This window comes from Rousettus aegyptiacus, unplaced genomic scaffold (genome assembly GCF_014176215.1).
Source record: "Rousettus aegyptiacus isolate mRouAeg1 unplaced genomic scaffold, mRouAeg1.p scaffold_m13_p_1, whole genome shotgun sequence".
Classification (NCBI taxonomy): Eukaryota; Metazoa; Chordata; class Mammalia; order Chiroptera; family Pteropodidae; genus Rousettus; species Rousettus aegyptiacus.
In genome coordinates this window covers 158980124-159005916 of record NW_023416284.1, presented here as the reverse complement: position 1 = coordinate 159005916, position 25793 = coordinate 158980124, and the positions used below count along the sequence as shown (strand labels likewise).

Here is a 25793-nt window from a genome sequence, read left to right as displayed (position 1 = left end):
ATAATAGCTTTCTTACTTATTCTCAAATTTCAGAAAGGGAGGTGGTTGTTTTCATTTGCTAAAATGACATGTAAATTATGAATGAAGATTGAAAGAGGAGATTGGATTTGTATTAACCTAACTTACTAAGAAGTCCTGATTTGGGAAATCCAATAAAATATCTATTCACAACTCACCAACATGCATAAGGGAAAAACACATTGTAGAGCTATCCCAAATTATTCCTATTAGGAAAAAATAAAAGGGAATTTGAGCACCTGAAGAGAAGATAGGACTCCACTTGATGATTTCTGTTGAATAGAGACTTTAACATAAATACCATATTGACATTCTATATATTTAAATTTTTTTCATTTTTTTTTTAGTCCATTTTATCTTTATTCTTCATTGAAGTAATGTGGGCTCTAAGCTCAGAAGAAGTTTTTCTCAGAAGGTATTTCTCTTACTACATATTTATTCTCTTGCCTGAACCAGGCCTGCCTCCGTCCACTTCGGCCCACAGGCCTTATGAAATTCCACTACAGTCACATGTGATAAAACAGGTCCTGTAGTAGAAAGTGTCAGGTAAATCCATTCTTTGGTTTCCTGCTCTAATTTAGCTTAAGGACATATAAAGATATTAAAGAGAGAATTGAGGATAAACCAGAGTAATGTCCTCACTGTGTCTTGTTTTATTATTTCATTTCAAAACTAGAAGTGGAAACTGAGTCTGGGGACAGGCCAACATAATAAAACCATGACATACTTTTCCACAATAGAAAAAAATTTACAGATGAGAGAAAAAGAAAAACCTGAACATACTCTGTGTAACAATTCTTATGGTTAACCTAATGCAGAGTAAAGATAAAACATTCTCAGAAGTGGAAATCACTAATTTAAGAGTAGAATAAGAAAAATCTATACACTATTTATAAAATAAAAATATTTATTATAAATATTTTATAAGTATATTACCTTTATTTATAAAATAACTATCTTTATTTATAAATATTATCTTTATAAAATGATTATAAACACTTTAGAAAAAGTGTCTAGATATCAAAAAAAAAATCTTCCAGAAGAATATTAAAATTTCCTGGACACAGCAAATGAACTCAATAGCAGTTGGAAATATATTTCCCTGTGGGACAAAAATAATCCAAATTACCATTATAAGGCCGGTGTAACTTTGTAACTGGAGAATTGGCACTTTGTTATTATCACATGGGACACTGGGAGATTTAAAACCCACAGATGTCAGAGGAAATAAAATGAGTTGAGTTTTCTTATTATAAATTTATTTAAATGTAATGTAAAATATTTATCATCGACAGACTAAGAACTTGGATCCGTTGTTATTGATAGAGAGAATAACAATTCCCTTTAAAAGAAACTTTCAGAAAATAATCCAATTATTTTATCTCTCACAAATTTTTAATGTGTTATTGTAATTTTTTGTGCTTTACATCGAATAGACCTTTTAAAGTTTTCTTGTGGATAATTAATAAAATTGATGATTTGAAAATGATGGACTATTTAGATTAATGTTTATATTAGGAGTATCTATAAATTATCTAATTAAACTTGAATTATGTTGAAAGTCCACTTCAATTACCATTAAAATATGCCATTACTTGAGAAAAGTGAATATGTTTAAACCATGACTAAATATAATAACGTAAATGTATATTATATTTAATCTTTCTCCTCTCATCAATGTTGACATTTACTTTTATTTTTTTAAATGTGATATATTTTATTAAAGATGTTTGAACTACGTAGAAAAAATAATATAAAAATCTATAGTCCTCAATGCATTCAGTCTTTCCCTTTTGACATATTTTAAATGCCATCCTTAGTTTTTGAGATAACTCATAAAAATAGAGCACAAAAGTTCTAATTAAAATCTATTAAGAGTTGGACACATATGATATTAACACCAGAAATATTGGCATGAATAATTAAAATAGTAAATGTTGAAATAAAAGTTATTGAAATATTTTATATTTCTATTTGTTAAAAAGAATTAAAAGCACTAATGTAAATTCCCTCAAGGAAAATAATACCAGGATATGATGGTCCCTTCCTAAATTTATAAATGACCTATTTTAGATTAGAATTTATATAAAATCCAATAATTATATAAGTATTTATATTCAATGTACTTTTAATATGGCACTACTGAATCCAGAAGCAGTTAAGAGAGAGAGAGAGAGAGAGAGAGCCAGACAACTGCTCCTCATTTATCATACATGTGAATAAAAATACTTGAATTCGTTGTCACTGCTTCCAGGTTCTGTAGTTCAAGAGAAAGTTATGAAGCAGTAAGCCCATGAATTTCTGTAAGAGCTAGGAAAAGAAAAGTCAGTTGTAATTCAAGGCTTAAAGTGCCTGTCCAGCCCATTACAAATTCAGGAAGATTCGAAAAAATTTAATAAACTCAGATCTTTAATGTCACAAAGGCAATGCCAACTCTGAGATGGACAAAATAAAAATAAAATATGCTTCCAGGAGCTTTGTTGCAGATCTTCAATGAACTGACTAAAGCATGCTGAGGATTTTCTCAGCTGTTCTTGGCTCAGTAGGATGGAGGCAAAAACAGCAGGCAAACAGCAGAAGGTGGATAGACAGTGTCAGAAAGAATGAAGAATAGCACTAGCTACTGCAAAAAAAAAAAAAAAAAAAAAAAAAAAAAAGCCAGTCTTTCTCCCTGGAAATGAGACAGAAATGGAACCAAGGCCCCAGAACTAATAACTAAGTTAGTATACGTACAAACACACTCCATGCCCTCGCGTGCATGCCAGTGCTTGCAGCCATCACACTTCCGCCCAGTTGCTCCAGGTCGGCATGTGCAGAGCCCTGTGACAGGGTCACAGGGGACAGGCATTGAGCCATAGGGGTCACACTCACATTCTTGGCAGGAGCCTCCGGGGCTGCTTGGGCTGCCAGTGTAGCCCAGGGAACACCTAGATTTAAATGGTGACAAAGCAAAAGAGATTAATAATCAGTCATATCTCTAAATTGCTGCTGCTGTTGTGTATGTTTTTTTTTTTTAATAAGACGAAACTGATACCAAGAGTCAAGAGATCATGGGTCAGGAAACTTTTTCTGTGGAAAGCCAGACAGCAAATATTTTAGGTTTTACAGGTCAAGAGGCAAAATCAAAATCATGCAGTGAGAAATAAAATTTCAGTTTTTGGTTGATGGAATTAAAAACATAGTAGTAATAAAAATAATTGAGTATGAATCATTTTGTAATAACAATCTACTAAGTGAAACCAATCTACTAATGAGAAGAATAGAATTCTTGTTGAGGTATCAAATTTACTTAACTGAGGTTCAAATTTAGTGCTTTTTATCATCAAATTGATTGTAAATGTTTGCCTGAAACAACCATTCTTAGCTTGAGTGCCATACAGAATCAGGTAATGGGCCAAATTTTGTGGGCCATAGTTTGCCTACCACTGCTCTAGATTATAAAATTTTTTTGGAAGTCTTGTCTTTTTTAATTAGAAATAAATAAAATTGTATATTGACTCCTGGGCTTTCCTAGACTCGTGCATTTTAAGAGGTCGAAATGACCAAATCATTCAATCCCATTAATTTTATTAATGAGTGACAAGAGGCACATTAAATGACAATAAACTAGATTTTCTATTTAATTCTGTTGATTTTTTTCTAGTATTTCTTTCTCCAGATAGATTTTTCATTGTGTATCCATGGAAGTAGATTAATATTATGCAAATAAAACCGCTAAAGAAATTAAAGGGGAATTCTAATTGAATAAACCCCAAATACAATCCATTCAATGACTCTTCCACCCATCTATGCATCCCTTCACCTAAGTATACACACTATTGGTAATGTTACCAATAGTAACATGTTACAAATTGCTAGCAATACCATATGCTGTGGTTTACCTAGATGGTCCCAGATTACCTGTTTTCCTGGCTTAATTATTGAAAACACTTCTTGTCTTTCCTTCAAGTATCCTGGTTTAGACAATACATCATCTATGTATGTATGTATGTATGTATGTATGTATGTATGTATGTATGTATGTATATATGTATGTATCTATCTAATCTATCTATAGATAGATATATAGATATATATTTTGGCCTAAATATAATAAACAGTCAGAATTTTTGTTCAAAAGGAAAATATGGGAGGAAGTTGAGAGATAGTAGATAATTGAAGACAAAAGTTGTTAACACTGGCCAGATAATTCTAGACCATCTTTAGTGATGTGGGATTGTGGAAATTTGTATAACTGATTGTGAAAATGAATTCATCCTGTCCTTGTTAGAAAAGTCAAAGCGAGAAGAAAATTATCTGTGACATTAGGCTTTTATACGTTTATGATTTTAACTGTTATTTTATTTCCAATATAATATTAAAAATGTTCAATAAAAGTTATGTAAATAAATTCACTTAAATTGTTTTTTAACATTTGCAGGTAAAAGAATTCTATTTTAAGCAGATTCAGACTGATAAAATTTTCAGAGAGATTATTATAAGAGTAAGTAAGATAAAGCATGGGGAGGAGTTTCTACATTACAGGGACACTCAAGACATTCAAGCAGTTTTAGACTTGAGCTTATGAATTCGGGCAAGTCATAAGGTGGTTTAAGAAGCTCTCAGAAGTGAAACAAATTTATTTGGATGGTTATAGTAAAAATTTAACCAAGACCTTTGGTTTAATTTAGCTGAATAAAAGCAATTTTTCAGGGAAATAGACCCTAATCACTTATATGTTAGAGATGATAAATGTAAAGCCGTAACAACATTTGAGAACTGCAAAAACAATTCAAGTCATTCACATTTGATAGTGTATGACCATGCTCATCTATATGCTATATAAACTATGAATTCTTATTGATTAAACATTAATGGATATTTTAAAAATAAATTTTCTGTAATCACTCTATCTTAAGACAATAATTGACATTTCAGTGTACCCTTCCAGTCTTTTTTACCACTTTCATAGATAGTGGTAACTTCAATTTATAAATGTAGCTATGCTGTCAAATATTTTTTTTTTTCATACATTACTGCAGATAATTTCCTTGGTGTTCAGGGATGCTTTCAGTTATCATCCTACTGAAGTTTACAAGGGCATGAAATGAGTATTAGCCTAAGCATGAATACCAAAGCACACTGCTGGATATTGGAAAAAAAAAAAATATATATATATATATATACACACACACACACATACACACACACACATTTTTTTCAAACAATGTATATATCTCCAAAAGAAATGGAAATGTTTTTGGATTTCATATTGCTTTGAGTTATTTAATTGCTTCTAATTTCTATTGACATGGCAGTTGAGAAGACACTGATATATAGGTGCAAGTAGTGGATATTGTGTTTAGAGTTACCACATATAGAATTACTTGGAAATATATTGTATAAGCTCATGGAAACTGTATTGCAATTTATGAAACTTAAGCTTAATTATTTAGTTATCTAAGAGATTCGTAATTTGAGAAAATGCTCCTAGAAGAATCCAGTGAAGGGGGTAGGTAAAGCAGGATATGGAAAAGAAAGAATTCAAGCAATGGTGTGAGTCCAGGTAGCATCCCAGTCTGATTCCATGGAAAGCTGTGGAGCATAAATAACAATTCAAAATATGTTCATTTTGGGGACAAAGGAGCTGGACTTTTGTACTCTTATACCGGTTAGTCACTGGCTACGAACCGCTGGAAGAAAGTGGAATCAATTCTCGGGTCTTTTTGCCCCTCCTGTGGGAGAGAATACTTCCACACAGGTGCTTAGGCAGGGCACCGACAGGACCCTTTATACACTGATCTTTACCATGTTAGTGCAAAGTAGGCAGAAACCAGCTATTCTTATGTTATAGAGGAGAAAAATGGAACCCAGCTAAGTTGGTGGAACTAGGCTATGTCCATGGGTCTTTATAAAACTTTATGATTATTAATTATGCTAAAATTATCATGCATATGTAATATCAATAGTGAATATTACTCTCTTTTACTTTAGATATAATACTTAAAACATACTAAAAATGGTGGTGGTAAGCTTGAATATCCAGGATACTGATCTTATAGAAAATATAAACCCAGAAGATATTAATTACAATCCTATTAGACCATGTGGAACTGTGCTTCTTAATTTATCATTTGTATTTCTGTTAGAATTCAATTTAATAGCTACATACATGCATTATCAGATGTTGTAAAAAGTATGGTGAGAGAAAGCATTTAAATACTTGTTTGCCTCTTGAAAAGGAGAACCGAATGGAAACACTTTATTGTTTGGGATGTTCTAATTAAGAATGCTTGATACTATTTAAGTTCTGAATTATGTATACACTTCCTGGTGTAGTGACACTGTGCTCAGAACAGTGACGTGCATGCAATTAATGCTAGCCAACATTTTCCACTGAACTAAAATGAGAATTATGTGTGGCCAGCCTTTTTATTATTGTTAAGCACTGATAAGCTTTTGTAAATTGATTTGTTTGTTTTAAAACTCCTCTCTCTCTCTCATTCTCTGTGTATGCGTGTGTGTGTGTGTGTGTGTATGTATACACACAAAAAACTTTAGTATATCTATATATACATACTATATATACACACACATATATATATTTATGCATGTGTATTTATATGTGTGTGTTAATATATGTGTGTGTATATATAGTATGTATATATATATATACTAAAACTAATTAATCGTGAAATGTTTTTTTGAACAAAGTCAGATATAAAAATAGCTTTGAAAGCATAGAAACAACTAGAGAATATAAAAATAATAAAATAATAAGTACTTTCCTATCGTGATCCTTTATTATGAATCTCTATGTATCATGACTGTCCATACCGTTCACAGTACTGGCCTTCATATCCACGCGGACAAGCCGTGCAGCGGTAATCATCGAGTCCTTCCATGACACAAGATGGGCTGAAGCTGCATTAGAAAACAAATGTAAAATATAGTTTAACCTATTTGTTTTTGAATTTAAGTAATTCTATCTATTAGCTAGATGATTGGAATTTTTTTTAGATGGTTGTAAATGACTATTAATAATTATTTATAAGTTCTTATTCAAGAATAGATATCGCAACTAAATACTACAATTAATAGTTAACAAATAAATATAATTGGTTTTTGATGAATTAACAATGCATCGCACTGATCATGTTAAAATTTTGAAATTTTAATAATTATATGACAACCATGAAAATATTAAACATCCAGCAAAAGTGTCCATTTTTCATGAATCAAAAGAAAAACATGACTAGAATGCATACACATTTGTCTGATAGTAGAATAAGTATTACTGAATATTTTTCTGGTAAAAAAATGGGGAACATAAAAGCTATATAATTCTTTTTCTGAAAACTCAGCCCAAATTGCCACTGGCACTTCAACATATGAAGTGTGAATAAACGTTTCACTTAAAATAAAAGAGTGCCTTTTTAAATTTACATTCAGATTTCAAACAACATTTTGCTTTAAACACAGAGTAATGTGATTTAGTGTGAGAAAAGGAAAAAGCTTTCTACATGAAAATGAATAAGATTTGGTGATAATTTTATAATCTTTTCTAACAAGTAGGTCTTATGTAACTTGCCCTGTTTTCATTACAACAGTGGTAGACCACAGCCAGGCAGGCTTGCTCTAGGATTACTGATCATCTTACCCTGCAAAAGAAAGACTTGACAAGACTTGAAAACTAAGCTACATTAACATGTAGTTTGGAGGTTTTTACAAACTTCTCTCAAATGTAAATAGTGCCGCATTCCCACTGGATAGATCTGTAAAGCGCATTGAAAACTTAGGAATTAAAAAGCCATATATATTTGCTGCAAAATGGTAATGCTGTAAACATCATTTTTCTTTTTGTTAGTCCACTAACCAAGGTGATGCTGAAAAAGCAATAAATTGTTTAGACCAAGGCCACAACTCCTACTGGCTGGGTGCCATTAGGACCTTATTTTAATAGTCTCCTAATGCATTAAATCAATAGTATATGAATGAGAAATAAACTTTAGCCTTTGCAAAATATGTAAGTAAATTGACCTACTACTCACAAACTCATTATCCAACAAATTTATTTTTTGCCTTCACAAAAATAGAACCACAAACACATAATTGACACTTTCTGGTGAGCTCTTTAATTTAAAGCTTGATGCTGGGTGTATATCTACACACACACACACACTCATATACAAACATAGGTACTTGGAAATAGTTTTTAGAAATTTCTAGTGACTCTCTAGAGAGTCAACATAATTAAATTACATTCTTTTGCAGTAACATATCTGTCTCAATTACAATGTAGAAATGTTATAATTCTCCTTGAATAGCTGATATAAACTTTTTTGAATTATGATATTGTGGAGGTTTAAACCTTTTCCTTATGTCACATATAAGGAGTTATGAAGGAGGAAGTAATAATCACATCTTACTTGAAATTAGAGTTAATTTTTTCTGCTCACAAATCTCTTATCCACTTCCAATTCTCATATTGTCTGCAGGGTCTCTGAGAAATCCTTATAGTTTTCTCTTAGTGGCCATCTTTTACATTTCCTATATTAGTTAATTCCAAACTCCCCTCAATAGAATTTCTATGATGTACAGTCTGCTAGTCTGTGTGTCCCCTGTGGACAGTATAGAGTTAGACTTCCTGGACAAGGCCCCCTTCTAGTGTTTATCCCAGTTCAGCATTTGTTCTTTTTAAATGTCCTTGCTGGATCTATGTCATGTCCTTGATCTCTTGATGTGCTTCATATTTTAGTCTTCAGATTTCTTCTCTCCTGTCCTGTCCTCTCCTCTCCTCTCCTCCCTCCTTTTAGTGATCTCGTTCAGTCTTAAAGGCTTTTAGTATTGCATTCATCCTAACAGATCTAAAACTGAGCTCTCCCATTTCCAAAAAATACATTGATATTTCTATAAATTTTCCCATCTCAGTCAATAGCCACTTTGTACCTCCATTTGCTCTGACATAAACCAGAGTCAATTTTGTCTCCTTCTTTCCCTCACATTCCACACATACCCTACCTGCAGATGCCGCTAGTGTCACCATCACTAACATCACTGCATTATCCTATTTTAAGCTACCTCTTGACAATGGAAGAATTTTAAGCTTTAGGACAGTTACCCACTGCAACTTCCCTGACTCCATCTCTGCCACCCTTCCCCTCATTCCCTCTGCTCCAGCCACCTTGGATCCTTACTATCTGCCAAGCATGGGCATATCTCCAGGCCAGTGCACTTGATTTTTTCTCTGGCTAGACTGCCCTATTTTCTGTCCATTACTTCAGCTGAGTCTGTGCACAAGCCTCACCTGTTTGTGAAGAACATTGACCACTCCATGAAGAACCTCAGTCACTCCATATTCACTGAGGCTATTTTATTTTCCTGGTATAATTTAAACTATCTGATATTGCATCCCATATCTATTTGTGTTTTCAGCTATACCGAAATATAATTGGCAAATAAAATTGTAATATATTTAAAATATACACAATGATTTGATACACACGCACACATATAATGAAAGGATTCCCATTATCTAGTTAATTAACACATCCAACACTTCACATATTTACTTTGCTTTTTTTTTTTTTTTTTTTGGTGAGAACACAAGTTCTACCCTCTTAGCAAGTTTCAATTATACAGTAAAACATTATCAACTATAGAGACCATTACATTAGCTCCTCAGACCTTATTCATTTAATAAATGAAAGTTTGTTCCTTTTAACAGCTTCTCCCAATTTTCCCCACTCCATAGCTCCCGGCAACCACCATTCGACACTCTGTTTCTATGAGTTTTGTTTTGTTTTGTTTTGTTTTTTTTTTACATTCCACACACAGGGAAACCATGTAGCATTCCTTTATCTCTGTAGCAAAAAAATTGCTAAGCACTTTTGAAAAAGAGCAAGAAACTCAAACTTGGCATCGTTGTAGAAGGGAGGACAGGGCATTGAGCCTGGAGAAGCAGTCAGATTGCAGAGTGTTTCTAACATAATTCCTTATGCAGGCCTTGGAAAACCCCTGGGGGTTTGTGAGCAAAGCTGCACTGTCACAGTGGTTAAAAGTTTATCATATTTGCTTTGGTAAGAGACACTGAAGAAGTGTACTGGTGTAGAAGTGAGTTAATAATCACTCACCATGCCTTATGGCTTACTTCTCATTGACTGCACAGGTTGAAGTCATTGAAAAGAAATATCTCAGCCTCCTCCATCTATACTTCAGAATCTATTTTTGTATCTTAGGAAAAAGTGTCTCTCTTCTTTGCTCTGGTTGGTTTCTTTGCTTTACATTTTAATCTGTCTATTCTCATCCTATATAGGTCTTTGCTTTGTTACTTAGCCCCATATGTGCCAAGCGTAAGTGATGGTATTAGTGGGTTGTGAAATCAATTTGGCAGGTTTTGAATTTGCATTATTTCTAATAATGTAAGAATATAAAATTAAATAAAAGTTACAGTAGATAGATAGATATAAATATCTATACCTAAAAGTGTTTGTGTACTAGATTATGATATAAAAAAGTATTTCTTACAGTGGTCACTAAACTAGTGACTTTGATTTGGTATTTTGATTCTTACAGGGTCCTTTGCATTAAAAGTATACTTAAATTATACAAACATATATAAGGAAAATTAAAACACACCTTTATTCTGCTAAGCAAGTAAGATAGTACCCTTCATTTTCCTTTGCGAAATTTCTGAAAGCTGTAAACTCACACCCTATTAACCTAATGTCTGCTTCCACGATTTATTGTCCAAATTCAGCAGTGACCCTTATAGTTAATTGCCACCATATGTCCTTAGTCTTTCTAGAGAGAGCAAAATCTGATGCCCCTTTACTGCTGTTCTCTCTCCGTATCAGTGGCAGTGTGGCCCCAGCTCCCTGGCCTTCCTGACCCTTCCCGTCCTGGCTCTTCCTTCTCTTTGGCTTCCCTAATGTAGGTAGTGCTATCTTTCCTTTTTTCCACATTCCCTACTTGAGTAATATTACCCTGGGAAATCTTACCTGACTTTAAATGATTTATTAACATATTTTTTCCTTCATCAGACCTTCAAATTTTCAGATTTCCATTTCCTGCAGCTATTTGCATATTTCCATTTAGACAGACCCTTCATATCGACTTTAACCTGTTTGAAATATATATTGTCTTTCTTCTGTAGCAGCTCTCTGTTGGTTTCCCTATTTCAGTTAATGGTGTTACTATTTTGGGGGCCAACCTGGCTTAAAACCTCTGGCTTCAACTCCTGCCTGCCTTGCCTTCACCCTTCATGTCTAATTAGTTAATTCTGTAAAAATGCATTCAATGATTTTTTTCACATCCATCACCTTATCTCCATTCTTGTTACTATTATCTACCTTCAGGTTCTAATTATCTTTTGTCTAAGCTAGTGCACTAGCTTTTTAATTGGTCTCTTCACTTTTCTTCTTTGCCTGTTTCAATTCATTATATTTAACTCTATCATGATAGTCTTCTTAAAGTGTGGCTCTGATCACATCAATCTTTTTTTTTTTTTTTTAATATAAACTTGCAGTGTTTCTTCCTTACATAGAAAATTAAACATCAATTTCTTAGACTGGTATTCAAAGATGTCTACAAGATGGCTTATATTTTCCCACTCATACTCATTTGCAATTATAAGATTCTACTGGAACTTCATGCTCCAAAGTCTCTTACTTACTAGTTCTTTAACATGCCTTGGGTTTTCTGTCCTCCGAACTTTTGCTCATATAACTTCTTACTACCTTCACCAGTAAAAATCTGTCAATCCACTGTTTAGGATATATTATAAATACTACTACTTCTTTTAATATGTTTTCGAAGACTCTAAAATCAAGTGTGATATTTTGTGCCTTTGAATTCTCTTTTAAGTTGACTTCTCTTAAGATGCATGTTTTGTGATCTTCTCTAAGAGAGGTTATGCTTCTCTTTTATATCTCCTATAGCTTTTATTATAGTTCATGCAATAGGAAATAATCAATTATTGAATTTTTTAATCTAAATGGTTGGCATTTTAATAAGTAATAAAATAAATAACATTCTCTTGTTTAAATCTGGTCATCAAAGGAAGATTAAGGAAAGAAAAAGAAATAAAAATAATATTATTTTCCACACACATTTCCCTACCACTTGGTGCCTGGGTAGAAAAATACTATCCTCATCGATATCCAACTTACCTAAAAATTTACATTTGACTCCCTGTAAAAGACTTGTGATTCCACTCAACAACAACAACAACAACAACAAAGAGGAGCTTGCAAAAAAAAAAGGAAGACAATTTATATGAAATATTTTCAGACTGCATACAGAGTCAAAAGTGAAAAAAGACAAAACAAAACAAGACTGAGTCCGCATAGGTGGAATGATCTCTTCATCTGAGTTGCTGTGGGTTCTTGTATACTCAAGATACAATGTCTAGGATTCCAATTCTAAACAAAGTGTCCAACCTCCTTTTCAACAGCAAATCCTTAAAGAAAAACTGCTCTTTCATGTATTTCAAGTCTATAAATTACTTAGCAGAAAGTATAGATAGGCTTAGCAAAACAATAAATGAAACCCATCTAGGAGTTTTTACCAATGTATAAACCAATGCAGAGTTCCAAAAGCACTGAAATAAAATACTTCAGCTTTTGTTTCCTCTCATGGCTGTGTTTCCATGGTATCAAGCTTGGACCATCTTAACAGAAATGGGGCTGTGATTCTGGAAGATACTGACTTATTTTAGAGCATAACAAAAAATCACCCTGCTTTAACGGTACCATTTTTCAATTGTTGCCTTGATAATTCTTTATCAATCATAAATTAAATACACAAAATGAATACAAACAGCAACAAAAGTGATATAATATGGACACAAACAAGACTTCATAGCTGAATTTATGGCAGAACTATATGCAAACATTATATCTTTATAAAAATAAATAATTTGTGTATATGTACTATTTATTTTATAAAAATATCTTACATTAACATTTTCATTTACAGTTTAATAAATAAATGTTATTTACTTGGGACAAAGTTTTAAAGGAAAAATAAACCATAGAGTATTATGAGCTGACCTTTACCATGTTTTTATATTTTTAAAAATCTTTATCTTAAATTGACACATTTGTCTACATGTAAAATATAGCTAAATCCGAAAAAATATAGCCAAATCTGAAAGCCCATGTGCTACACAGATGGTGTTACTAATTGGGAAACATGGTAATATTTCTCAATCTTACTTGTTGCTGGAGGAAATCAGAGGGCAAGCACATTGCTGACAGTCATTTGGCAATCCCTTGACAATTCCATAGTATCCGAGACTACATTGTTCACAGAAGTCACCAGCAGTGTGATGTTGACAATTCTGTAAAGAGACATTTGTTTTTAATTTAATGAGAATTGTAATGAAATTTATCATACACCTTCACACCTATGTGTGTATGTGCTCTCATGAACATGCACACACACACACATCAGTGACAGAGAACTTCTCGGTTCTTGATATACATATTTTTAAAGACACTCTTTCATTTGAGAAACTAATACTGAGCTGCCGTAGCTATAAGATATTCTGTTTTCTTTTTCCTATGTCAATCTCTGTGTAAATTTGTCTTTTAACTAATATTTGGAATAAACTTCACAAATTTCTAAAATTTATTATATCTGGCTATCTGTATTTTTTATTTACAAAGTGCTAGAAAAGTGCTAAAAATCCTGGGACCTTGGTGTGTGTCCACCAGTGGGCTTTCTGAAACCAAATCAAGGTTGAAAGCATAAGTTTCTTAAGAGGCAACATAAGGAGGGGGTAAGATCAGTCTATTTATCACAATAAGAATGTTATTCAGCTAATTGCCAAAAGTTAATGGTTCTTTACAGATAGAAAGGACCCAATTTGAAACCAGAAATCGCAGGTCAATATTTTCTTTTTCATGCTTGCATAATAAGAGGCATTGAGTAATAATAAGCTTGAAGACATTTACATAAGGAAATTAGAATAGTTTTAGAATAGTGTGTAAACAGTTTTAAAATTAAAATTCTCATAAAGTAGCATTTCGTTTAACACATAGCCATCATTTATGCAATAAGGACTTAGGAAGAGCTACACATCAGGCACTGAGACAGGTTCTGAAAGGAATCAATGAAAGAAAAAGGTGAAATAACATCCAACCCTACAGGAATTTATTTCAATTTTGGAAAAAATTTTAAAAATTGGCAACTATGAAACATGGCAGCAAGAATGCAATGTTGACTGTTAATTAATGGAAATGTGACACGACTGGAAGCTGAGAAGGAGGAGAAAATAGAAGGAATTCAGAATTGGATTTTAACTTGATTTTATAAGAGAATTTAGAGTGGTCATAGGGTGACTTCTTATAAACGACATCAAAAGAAAAGTTGAGAAGCAAAAAAGTCAGTAACAAAATAGATGTATAGTTTATTAACTCTGCTGGAAATAGAAACACTTGTAGTCTCTATATTGAACTTGGACCTCATCCCATATGCTGAGCTTTTGCTTCATTCAATCAAACAGGAAGCACATATTTATTTTTTGCGTGTCTTTTAATGGCTAGACAATGTTTGCTATGGTATGTGTTTGCTGTTCATGATAAATAGTAACTGAAGTAACTTTTTCTACAGACATTACCATGAAATTATTATTGTTGTTGTTGTTGTTGTTGTTGTTGTTATTTTAGAACTTTTATTGACTCTTCTTGAGAGTATGTCATTCCCTGGGGTGAAACTATGACATTACCACAATAAATTTTAAACTATTGGGTTTTTTTTTTTTTAACATTTTTGGTGATATATTTGAAAATATATTGTGTCACACATATGCATTTTATAACAATGTAAAATGGATCTAGTTTTTCAATATGATAGGATGCAAATTTCAAATACTTTATTTCTCTACCTCACAGCAAACAATAGCTCCTATTTTCAGAGAGAAAGTCCTCATTTGGGTGCTCCCTCAGCTCCTCACCAAATGACTCACCATCTTGCCTGCATTATTTTCCATCTTTAATGTTTATTTTTGTCTATAGGGAGAGGTGTTTTGTCCTTTGTCTAAAGCTACTCTATTTCTAAACTCTGGTTCCCTTGCCTTCCTGCTTCTCCAGTTTCTCTAGCATCTGTATTTTCTCCTTTGCTGGCTCATTCCCATTGACATTTGAAGATGGTCAAGCCTTTCTCATCTTAAAAAATCTATGGAGTTTCAAGTCCTTTTATAATTTCCATTTTATTTTTGATAAGCTTTTTAAAAGCATTGTTTACATTCCTGGATTCTACTTCCTCATCTCCCATTTGCCCTTTAAATAGGCTTCTGATTTCACCATTGAAACAATTCCAGGCTCATGAATAAAATCTTTGTTGCTAAAATAGATCTAAATTTGCTGAAAATAATGAGTCCTCATGTTATATAAATTTTTACAGCAGCTGAAATTTCCAGCCACTCTTTCTTTGGATTTTTTTTTTCTTTTTTTAATAGTACAGTTGTTGATTTCCCTCCTACATCTATGGCTTCTCTTTCTTATCCTCCTTCAGACTCTTCCTTCCCTTTTGTTAGTAAGATTGGTGTCCTTGATTTTAACTTTGGCTCCCATCTCTCTCTCTCTTTTTAAAAATACATTCTATCTTGGTGATTTCATCCATTACTATAATTTTAGCTATCATCTCTATGTTTAAAATTCTAAATTTTATGTATTCAGCCAAGATATCACTAATGATTTCCAGACTTACATTTCCAATTGCTTCTTGGATAGCTCTTATTGTATAACACAAAAGCATCTTGAATTAGAAATGTCAAATATTATGCTGTTTTCTTTAAAACCTGCAAATACTTCTATATTTCCCATTTCATTTGGCTCACTGTCACCCACTCAATTATCCAGTCTAGCAATCTAGAGGCCTCTTTCACCCCAAATATATATTTGATCACCATATTCCATGTTTCTATTACTCTTTTTTCTTTACTTCCTTGATATTATTTTTATCTGGCCACCATCATTGTCATCTGTTATCTTGTTTATTAGAATAGCCTTTTAGCTAAAGATACTGTTTCTAAATTTTCTCATCTAGTGATTTTCCCATATGGCAATCAGAGTGATCATCCTATAGGACATATCAAACCATGCCATTCTCTTCCTTGAAAGCCTGTGCTAGTTCCCCATTACTTCAGGATAGACAACAAACTCTCTAACATGGCAAGAAAGACCTTTAAGACCTGTCCCCTACTTTTTCCTCCACCCTTACTTCTAGCTACTGCAACTTTTGCACACTATGCTAAAGCCTAATAGTACTATCTGAAATTCTCAAATTAGGCAATGCTCTGTTACCTCTGGAACTTTTCATATGCAATTCCCTTGTTCTGAAATGTATTTTCTCCCTCTTATCAGGCTAGCAAACTATACATTTCAGCTCTCATTGTAAATGTTACTATTTCTAATAAACATTCTCTGATATCCTAAACCTGGGCTAAATGTTCCTTCTAGCTCAACACAGAGACTAAAACACGGTAGGCATCTAATGACTATTTTGAATGATTGAATGTACTTTTTAGGAAGCAGAGATGAAGCTGGTCAGGCTTCTTAAGATGAAAAAAGTTTCAAGTCTAATGACTTGAACAGAAACGTGGTTAGCAGGGTGAGATGATTTGTCATATTTTGATATTGACTTAAGTGTGATAATCCTCTGTTATTCAGCCATCCAAAGGAACCACCATATTTTAGCAATAAAATAGTCATTCCATATTTAACAGTAGCAGAGTGAGAAATAATGGTTCTAAGATAAAATATTTATCTATGAATTCCAATCTCAAATCATTCAACAAGGTGTCAAATGATAAATAATGTTAACTGAGGAGTATTTTAAGAACATATTTTATAGTTATAGAAATGAATAGGGACCAAAAAATATATGGGATCTTAAACAATTATTATCAGCATTTTGCTTTTATAAAAAAAAAAAAATCACTGCATAATGAATTATTTTATGTAACCTAATGTAACATTAATACCCAAATCACTGAAAGATAATGCTAATGATTTCCAGAAATATGGAGATCCAAAAATGTGATTTGCTTCTCTCATACCTACAACTCTATATAATTTCTTCACAGAGCAAGCAGATATTTTAATCTTGTCTGGACAGTCAATCTTTCAAAGGGTTACTGACATATTAAACTTGGTTAACTGAATCATATGTTCTGGTTAGGTCTCTAAGCACAATACATAAATCATGGCACTATTTTTGAAACTTTTTGACACAGACCTTTCATATGACTTTCCTGTCTGCTTTGAATTAATATTTAAATATTTGACATAATATTTCTCATAACATTTCCCTTGTATACAAGTTAATCTTTAGAAAACGTTCTATATATTTTGATGCCTAATGAGAAGTTTTTTGTATTCTCAAGAGTGATATGTGCTACCATCTTTTCAATAATAGATTAGAATATATGGTATTTGTATTTCTTTTTGAACTTGGGAAAACTGGAAGTATATATTCTTTCTGCTAAATCAAATGATTTAACATTAATAATATAGTATCTTAGACCTAATGTGAGAAGTTACTTAACTTAACCTGCTTTCCTTATAGGGATACCTCTACACTTTCCTTGATATATTATTAAATGCACGAATTCTTATGAGGCAGCCCTTTTCATCTCTTATAACTATAAGATATGACATTTTTCTTATGCTGAATGAAAATTAGTTTCACTCTAATTTTCAATCAGCGATCCAAGTTCTGTCTTCTGAAGCTTTGCAGATTAAGTTTAATTCCCATTTCCCAAAAAAGTTCTCAAATAGCTAAAGAATGCTAGTATTTCCTAAATTTTTTAAGCTAAATATCTTTTTTTCAAGTTAACCATTTAACAATCCTAGTTACTCAGGATTCTCTTAAAACTCTACGCAATAAATGAAGATGACTTATGGGAAAAGATCCCTTCTCCAGGAAGCTAAAAATAGGAATTACCAAAGAAAGTGACTTTTCAGCATGACATAAACCTTCAGTAGTGGTATGTCGGTGGGTGGGTTTGATCAGAATATGAATTTGAAACCTACATCCATTGAGTCTTAGGTCTCTTTCCATAGTGTCTTCCAAATGACTTTCAAAATAAAATCTGATTTTGGCAAAAATAAAATAAAATAAAGATTATAAGTCTCCATCTGTGATTTGTAAATCTATCAAATGTACTTCCTTCTTTGATATGGATCCTGTACAAATGAATCTGCAGTTGAGTAAGAACTTCTATTTCATAGGAATTGCTATTTGTGTCATTTCCTTTCTTCTTTCCTTTAATCACTAGACTATAAGCTCCTAGAGAGCAAGGCACATTCATTCCTCGTCTTCATATTCTCAGAACCTACCACAATCCTTGCATTTTGAAAATACTCATTAACAAAGACCTCAAGAACGAATAAACAACTTAAGTCCAAAACATTTACTATTAATTTTATCTAGTTAATTATAGCTCCTAGTTCCACGTGTCTGGCTGTTTTAGATTCTTGACCACCATCCAACACATTAGGCAACATTTTCAGTTTTATGTCATCTGATTATTTGATAGATCTCAGCCAAATCACTAATAAAGATTTTGAATATGCCAGGGTAAAATACAAATCCCGTGCCTCATCACTGAGGACATCTCTAGTTTATTTTAGGTACATTGTCTAGCAACTTCTACACCCATCACACCTGTTAACTGATTACCATTCGGCCCATGTTTTCAAACTTTTGGGGGGACTATCATAAAATATTTTGTCTATGCCTATTTAAACACACCAGTTTAAATCACAGATCTGACCTTTACTGGCTTATAACTTGAGCAAATTATTTAATTTCTCTCAGCATCAATTTATTGGCTGTGAAAAAAAATAATCCTGTTTACCTCACAAACTTATTATAAGAATAACAGAAAAATTTATCTACAGTGCCCAGCACTGGTCCTGAAACATACATAGGTTTGGACACATCATAGCTGTAATTAGTCTTACTGAATTTGAGATATGATATATTACACTTTCTGGTGAATTTGATATTATAATAGGATTCAGGAAACTAAGGTCTCAGACATTATACACACACACACACACACACACACGCACACACACATATATGTGGTAATCCTAGGAATTAATTTAATACATTTTATTTTGTGTGAACATGTTCTTATTCCTAATAAGTACTGTTTATTTTTCTATATTTGACAGATACCAGTTAAGTAAGCAATTTTCAAATTTCACTGGAGATCAAAATCAATCTGTTTCCTACATTTTACTTTCTTTAGAAAACCTGAAATGACCTTTCACTTCTTTTCATCCTGTGACAAATTTCATATTTTGATAATTTTTCAAGTAGTTTTCATACTTGGCTTTTAATCACATTTGTAAATTCTAACAGTACTCTATGATATAATTCACCTGGGCCTTCAAAGTCAAACTCATTTAATTATCTTAGAGTGTGTTTACTCTTTCTCACAGTCTGTAGGTAACTTTTTTTTTTAATTTTGTATTAAAATGTAGCTAACATATAATATTGTAATAGTATCAGGTATACATCATAGCAGTTTGACATTTATATACCTAAAGAAATGATCACCACGATAAGTCCAGCAACCATCTGACATCATACAATGCTATCACAATATTATTGACTATATTCCCTATGCTGTACACCACATTTCTATGACTTATTTGTTTTATACCTGGAAGTCCGAACCTCTTATTCTCCTTCACCTCCTCCTTTTTTGATTTTTCAATTAAAGTTGACATTCAATATTATTTTATATTAGTTTCAGGTGTATAGCACTGTGGTTAGACATTTATGTAATTGACAAAGTGATCCCCTGACTAGTCTAGTAACTATCTGACACTATACATAATTATTATGCAGGAAGCATTTGGTAGTAGTTTTAAAACTTTATTCTAATACATTTTAACTAAGACTTAGGTTACTTAAATTTTCTTAGCATTAGTTTTCAATGTTTTAGTAAAATGTTAATAATCCCTATTTTGGTAAGATCGTTAGGTAGAATAAATAAGACAAGGTTTAGAAAACACCTTAAACATAGTATAGTCTAGTTATAAGTCTATTTATTGAAGGTAGGGTTAATTTTTAACCACAGATACTGATGTTTTTTCAGACAACAGGGCACAACAATAACTAAGATTTTTTTTTTATTTTAAAATAAGAATTGTGATAGAGTAAAACAATATTTTTGCAAACTATTTGCTTTTGAGAAAGTTATTTGAGCTAGTCAAGACTCCAGTATTCCCATGTGAAATATTGGAGTAGTAACACTAACCACGGGAGTGTAGTGATAATTAAATGAGATTATGTATGTGTGTGGATAGATGATAGATAGATAGATAGATAGATAGATAGATAGATAGATAGATAAATGGATGAATGGATGATAGATTGTATAAATATATGCGTTATATATAAATTCTGAAAAATTATATATCTATCTACATATCTAATTTTTCTGAGAACGTCTACCTACTCTTCCCCTCCTGGCTTGAGGTTATATGTAATGTAGGTTTTACTCCTAAATTTTGAAGAATTTTTTCCTTAAGGGGCAAAAGTCACTAAGCTATTAGTAACATGCCTATGTGTAGGACTTATTAATGCCTAGAATGAAGCAACGGCCTTCTTGTGTCACTGCAAATTATAAACAAAATAGTTACAAAGTGATGTGGGTTTTATTTAGCAGTTGAAATGCTTAGCCTGTAACTTTTTTTGTAGTTTTGTTTCTTCTCTATCTCATACTTTTGAAGGAAGGCGTAAAGAAAAAGAAAAAAAATGATAAGTGAGAAGATCTAGCATAGTGCTGAGATAATAATAGTTTTTATATGTTTTGATTAATTATCATATTATATTGGTTCTTAGGCTATAAATGGTGGCTAACGTGTATGGTAATAACCATCTTTATCATTATTATCATAACCATCATCATCACTATCACTTCTATGAAGCTTATCACATGTTAAAGGATTTCATCAAAACCTAATGAAACTCCATGAGTAGGTACTATTATTATTTTCACTTAATAAATGAAGAAACTGACACCCCAATGAGGTTATTTAAACTGACTTGGCTCCCACAGCCCCTAAAGGATGAAGCCAGGATTTGAATCAAGGCAGTCTGACCCATCAAGTCTATGATCAAAGTAGAGGGCATTGCATGCACTGTGTAATGGATAAGATATTAAACTGGGATCCACACTATACACAGAAAAGAAATCAGTATGTTTCAGTTTCCTCAGTTACAGCACTGAAGTAATAATAGTTCCTATTTGCCTCATGGGACTGTTTCAAAGATAGACAAAGTAGTCTAATTCAAAAGCTGTTGAATTTCCTAAAGGAATATATAATAATTCAGAGCACAATTTATACTAGCTTTGCATGCTTGATGAACATATGCATTTGTTTTTCATTTCATCTAGGAATATCTCAGAAAATAGACCTGTATTCAGAATTCTTAAGGCACAAAAATAGCTATAATAGCCAATAGGTCAAAAGAAGATGATATGAAGGTCAACAACTTTTATCCTAAAAACAATGAAATTAAATTATACATTCTAAATCCTTCTAAATTAATCAGAAGAGGTAAACATAATTCTGAAAAATACCAATAAAGATTGCATAAGAAAAATAAATGCATTTAATTCTCACTTAAGAATGTATAAATTAACCCTCTCCTTTGAAATTATCTATTTAATTTAAAAAGGTAGAAGACCAGTGAAAGAATACTATACTGAAACCAAGTGGTAATTATTTCTGGAATTCAAGGATGGTTAATATTAGTCAGTTATTCATCTAATCAATGTTATTTTATTTAAGGGGAAATGTATATATGATATATTAAATGCATCTTCACATCCACTACACTCCTCACAAATAAGCACATGGTAAACTTAATATCCAGCTTAAAGGTATCTTTAAGAAGCCAGGAATAAAAAGATGTTTTCTTAACATGATAAAAAAGTATTTATCTTTAACCATCAGCATCCTACTTTGTAGTGAAAGAGTTGAGGCATTCATATTAAAATCAGGAATAAGATAGAACATTTCTATCCTCCTATTTAACATTTCTAGAACATTTAGTCAAGAAAATATGAAATTAATATATTAAAGATAGCTTCTGGCAAGAAAAAGTATTTGCAAGTAATATTGTTATAAAAATAATTGAAAGAACAAACTGAGAAACTAGGACTCAATAAAGTAATTAGATATCAAATACATGCAAAAAGTCTATTCTGTTAATGTTTACCAATAATGAGCAATTAGTAAGTACATTGAAGCAAAAAAGTTGTAGTAGTCACCATTGAAATAAAAATGTCAGATAGATAAAAATAAGTTTAATATAAGAAATGCATAACCTATACAAATAATGTTAAAACAGCTTACCGTGAAATATAAAATGTTTGAATAGAGAAAAATATTCTACTCCTGTGTTGAGGGACAATAATGAATAATGTAAAGATAGTAAATTTTTACACATAGGTTGAATGCAATGTCAATAAAAAGTCTAGTATCATTTTTTGGTGAAAAGATTGAAAAAGCAAATCAAAATGACATCTGCAAGAATATATAAATACATCCAGTAAAGTAAATTAGAAAAAGAAGAATAATAAAGGACCTTGCTTTATCAGATATTATAACAGGATAAAATGAAGGTAATCAGAACAGTGTAATAAGAACTAAAAGTTAAGTAGAACAGAATAGATAATACTTTAAACATATCTTAATATGGATATAACAAGTTTTCGTATATTCATATACTATGAGAATCAAGGAGAAAAGGACATATTAATAAACGTTTCTTTAAAGTAATATATATTTGAAGAAAAATTATTGCCACATACCACAATAAATTCTAGGAAGATCAAAGAGTTAGATATAAAATTTAATTGACTTCCACCAGGCTTGATGTGAGGTTTTCAGAAGATGAGGAGATATAGGAAATGGGTTCAGCAAAAGAGATACCCAGAGCTGTGTGCGGATTATAGGCTAAGAGACTCTAAGTGATAAGACCAGGAAACCTGAATTTCTTGATAGTTCTGATTGATCCAAGATGTGATAGTGGTGGGATAGTAGGCTGTTAGTAAGAACATACCAAAAGAAATAAAATAACTGACTGACTGATTGACTAAATAAATAAATGATAAAAGCTACTGAAATTCTAAGAGAAATGGTTAAATTATGAGATATTTTATCAAAGATTGCAAAGATTTTACAAAATATTTAGCAACATAATATGCTTTCAATGTGTACATTTAAAAAGCAGAACATAAAACTGCACCTATCATATATATTATATTTATAAATTGCATAACATTGGTAGAAAAATCTAAAATATTAAATGTTTATTTAAGTTGAATTTTAGATGGCTTTACTTTTTTCTTAATACTTCTCTGTTATTTCTAAATTTTTTATAGAAAGTTATTTTTGTTTATAAATTTAAAAAACCCTCATGTGGTTTTTACATAAATAGCTGTATCCTCAGGTGTTGTTCTAGGATTCTGTTAATATTCTATTTATTGACACGAGCAGTGGTTTCCCAATTATCATTTTAATTACTTCAAAAATGTGTAATATGATAAATGTCTTTTTTCCTGCTTGTTTTATTACACACACACACACACACACACACACACACACACACACACACACCTCCCTCCCTCCCTCCTTGAAGTTTAGCTGGCCTCTGTATGTGGTACCTAAACATACAGAAAGAGAAATGAACACATGGACTTTGTTTCAGGAAAGGGTCAGGTGAATACCTGACATATGGAGGTCTCAGGGTCACAAATGCTGCTGTGTCCATTACACTGACATGGAACACAGGTGCCCAGGGTTGGCCCAGGGGTGAGGCCACCTGGCTCAGAACGCAGTCGATAAAATCCCGGCATGCACGTCTGAAAGAAAAAGAAGCCAATTAGAACAGTCACTTAGAAATCTTGCTTTAGCAACGCTTGGGTTCTTCAGTGGTTAAAAAGGACTCCCCGCCCCCAACCGCGTTCAAGGCATCACCTACAAACACAAAGGCCAATTTTGATTCCTAATGTGTATTTCTGCCAGTCCCTAGAGTATACAGGCAGCATTCGTGTCATCAGATTTTAGCAAAAGAAAGCTGTCATTTGCATACACCACTGAGCTTAAGAGAATTCCAATGTCCTTTACTACCTAAAATCTGCTTCTACTGTGCTTGATGAATAACTAGCAAGTTTCCAATGAGACTCAGCAAAAATTAAATAAAAAGGTGTCACAGTTGCATTATTTATATCAGTATAATTTAAAGATTATAAATGAAAGAATTTTAAGTAATAAAAGCTCTACATGTCTTGGGAATATTAGGCCACTAATACAATTTATTGTTCCATGATATATTTGTTTTCCATTTTGCAATAGAAATCTGAAAGCAAACAGAAAACCCTTGCAAAACTGACATATACAAAATCAAGACTGTCATCTTCAATTCAGGTTTATTATGTTAATGTATCAAAAAACATCTCTGACTTTCTGGAAGGAAGTCTACAGTTCTCCCTCTTTTTGAAGAGATAATGAGAGCAGTCTTGTGTTCTAGGCTTGGTCCTCTCAGTATGCAAAGCTGCTATATTTATCAGACACTGTTTGATTCATAAAGAAGAGACAGGAGTTAGTTTTTCAGTTACCATGGAAGATTATAAAAGAACTGTTTTATTATAGTGGCTCTGTAAAATTTTTTTCAAAGGATATCTTGCTCCCATTGTTTAAAGAAAAGTGATTGCTAAATAAGCAGGGGGAAAAATATGAGATTAAGAACTTCTAGACTAGGTCCTCCAGAGTAGGATATGCAAAGAAGTTCCTTACAAAGAGAAAAAAAAAAAATCAATAGTCAGGACTGTCATTGTTCATTTTGATTTGGATAATATGAAAGTATCTCAATGAAGAATTTAAGGGTCTCTGCTTTTATCATAGCCTAAATGAAATTCTAAGGAGATCTAATAACATCCCAGCTTTGAGCAAACTGATAAAACTGGGAATAGTATTTAAAATATTTCAAGGCTCACTTGTCTTCTGGTGACCTAATGATATATTTTAATAAGCTTATTTAAAATATTTAAAATTAGGGTTGATTTTTCTAGTTACCAAATGAAGTCTGGAAATTATGGCTTAGAGATTCAGTTAAACATAACTGAAAATACAATGCAAGATATATTTTAAAATATTACATAGTGTCAGTTTGAATTCATTAGCATGCTGACTGTAGAATATAAGTGGATTTTCTTTACATAGATTTCATCCTTGGATACCTACGTAATTATTGTTATTTTAGTGATATATTTGTTTGAGGTATGTGTGTAAAATCACACACATTGAGAATTCCTAGCTCTACTTTATATCATGCAAAAGTTTAAAACAAGTCTTAGAAGAATAAAGAAAGAGAATTTTCTTTGAAGAATCATAAGAAATTCCATGTAGTAGACTAAAATTTGAAGGCGAATGCTATAGCTGAAGCTTTCATAACACATATACAATTTCTTCTATTACTATGGCACTTCCCTGGAAAGACAGCAGGACAAAGTATAAAAGAGCCCCTTGTGGGAATCCAAGCCTGAACTCTAAGAGCTATGTAGAACCTTCTAGACCTGTCTCGGCAGTTCTCAACTCTGGCTGGACACAGAATCATCTGAAGAACTATAATACTGATGCCTGGTTCCACCCCAAGAGATTCATTTAATTGGTGGAGAGCAGGGTCAGGGTTTATTTTAAAACTCCTCAGAGGGTCTAATAAACAGCCAGAATTGAGAATTACCTCGTTCTTTATCT

General features: G+C 32.2%; 1 protein-coding gene across 6 annotated transcripts in view; it reads right to left on the bottom strand.

Annotated features, from left to right (window-relative positions):
• Positions 1 to 25793, bottom strand: part of LAMA2 (laminin subunit alpha 2) — a 485514-nt gene that overhangs the window by 128058 nt on the left and 331663 nt on the right. For 5 of the 6 annotated variants that reach the window (XM_036217753.1, XM_036217800.1, XM_036217769.1 and 2 more), the window contains 4 exons: positions 23765 to 23899; positions 13215 to 13339; positions 6835 to 6921; positions 2752 to 2945 (listed from right to left, as the gene is read on the bottom strand). In XM_036217753.1, coding sequence (XP_036073646.1) covers positions 2752 to 2945; positions 6835 to 6921; positions 13215 to 13339; positions 23765 to 23899 — 541 coding nt within the window. The remainder of the gene's footprint in view (positions 1 to 2751; positions 2946 to 6834; positions 6922 to 13214; positions 13340 to 23764; positions 23900 to 25793) is intronic. The other variant, XM_036217882.1, reaches the window with a different exon arrangement.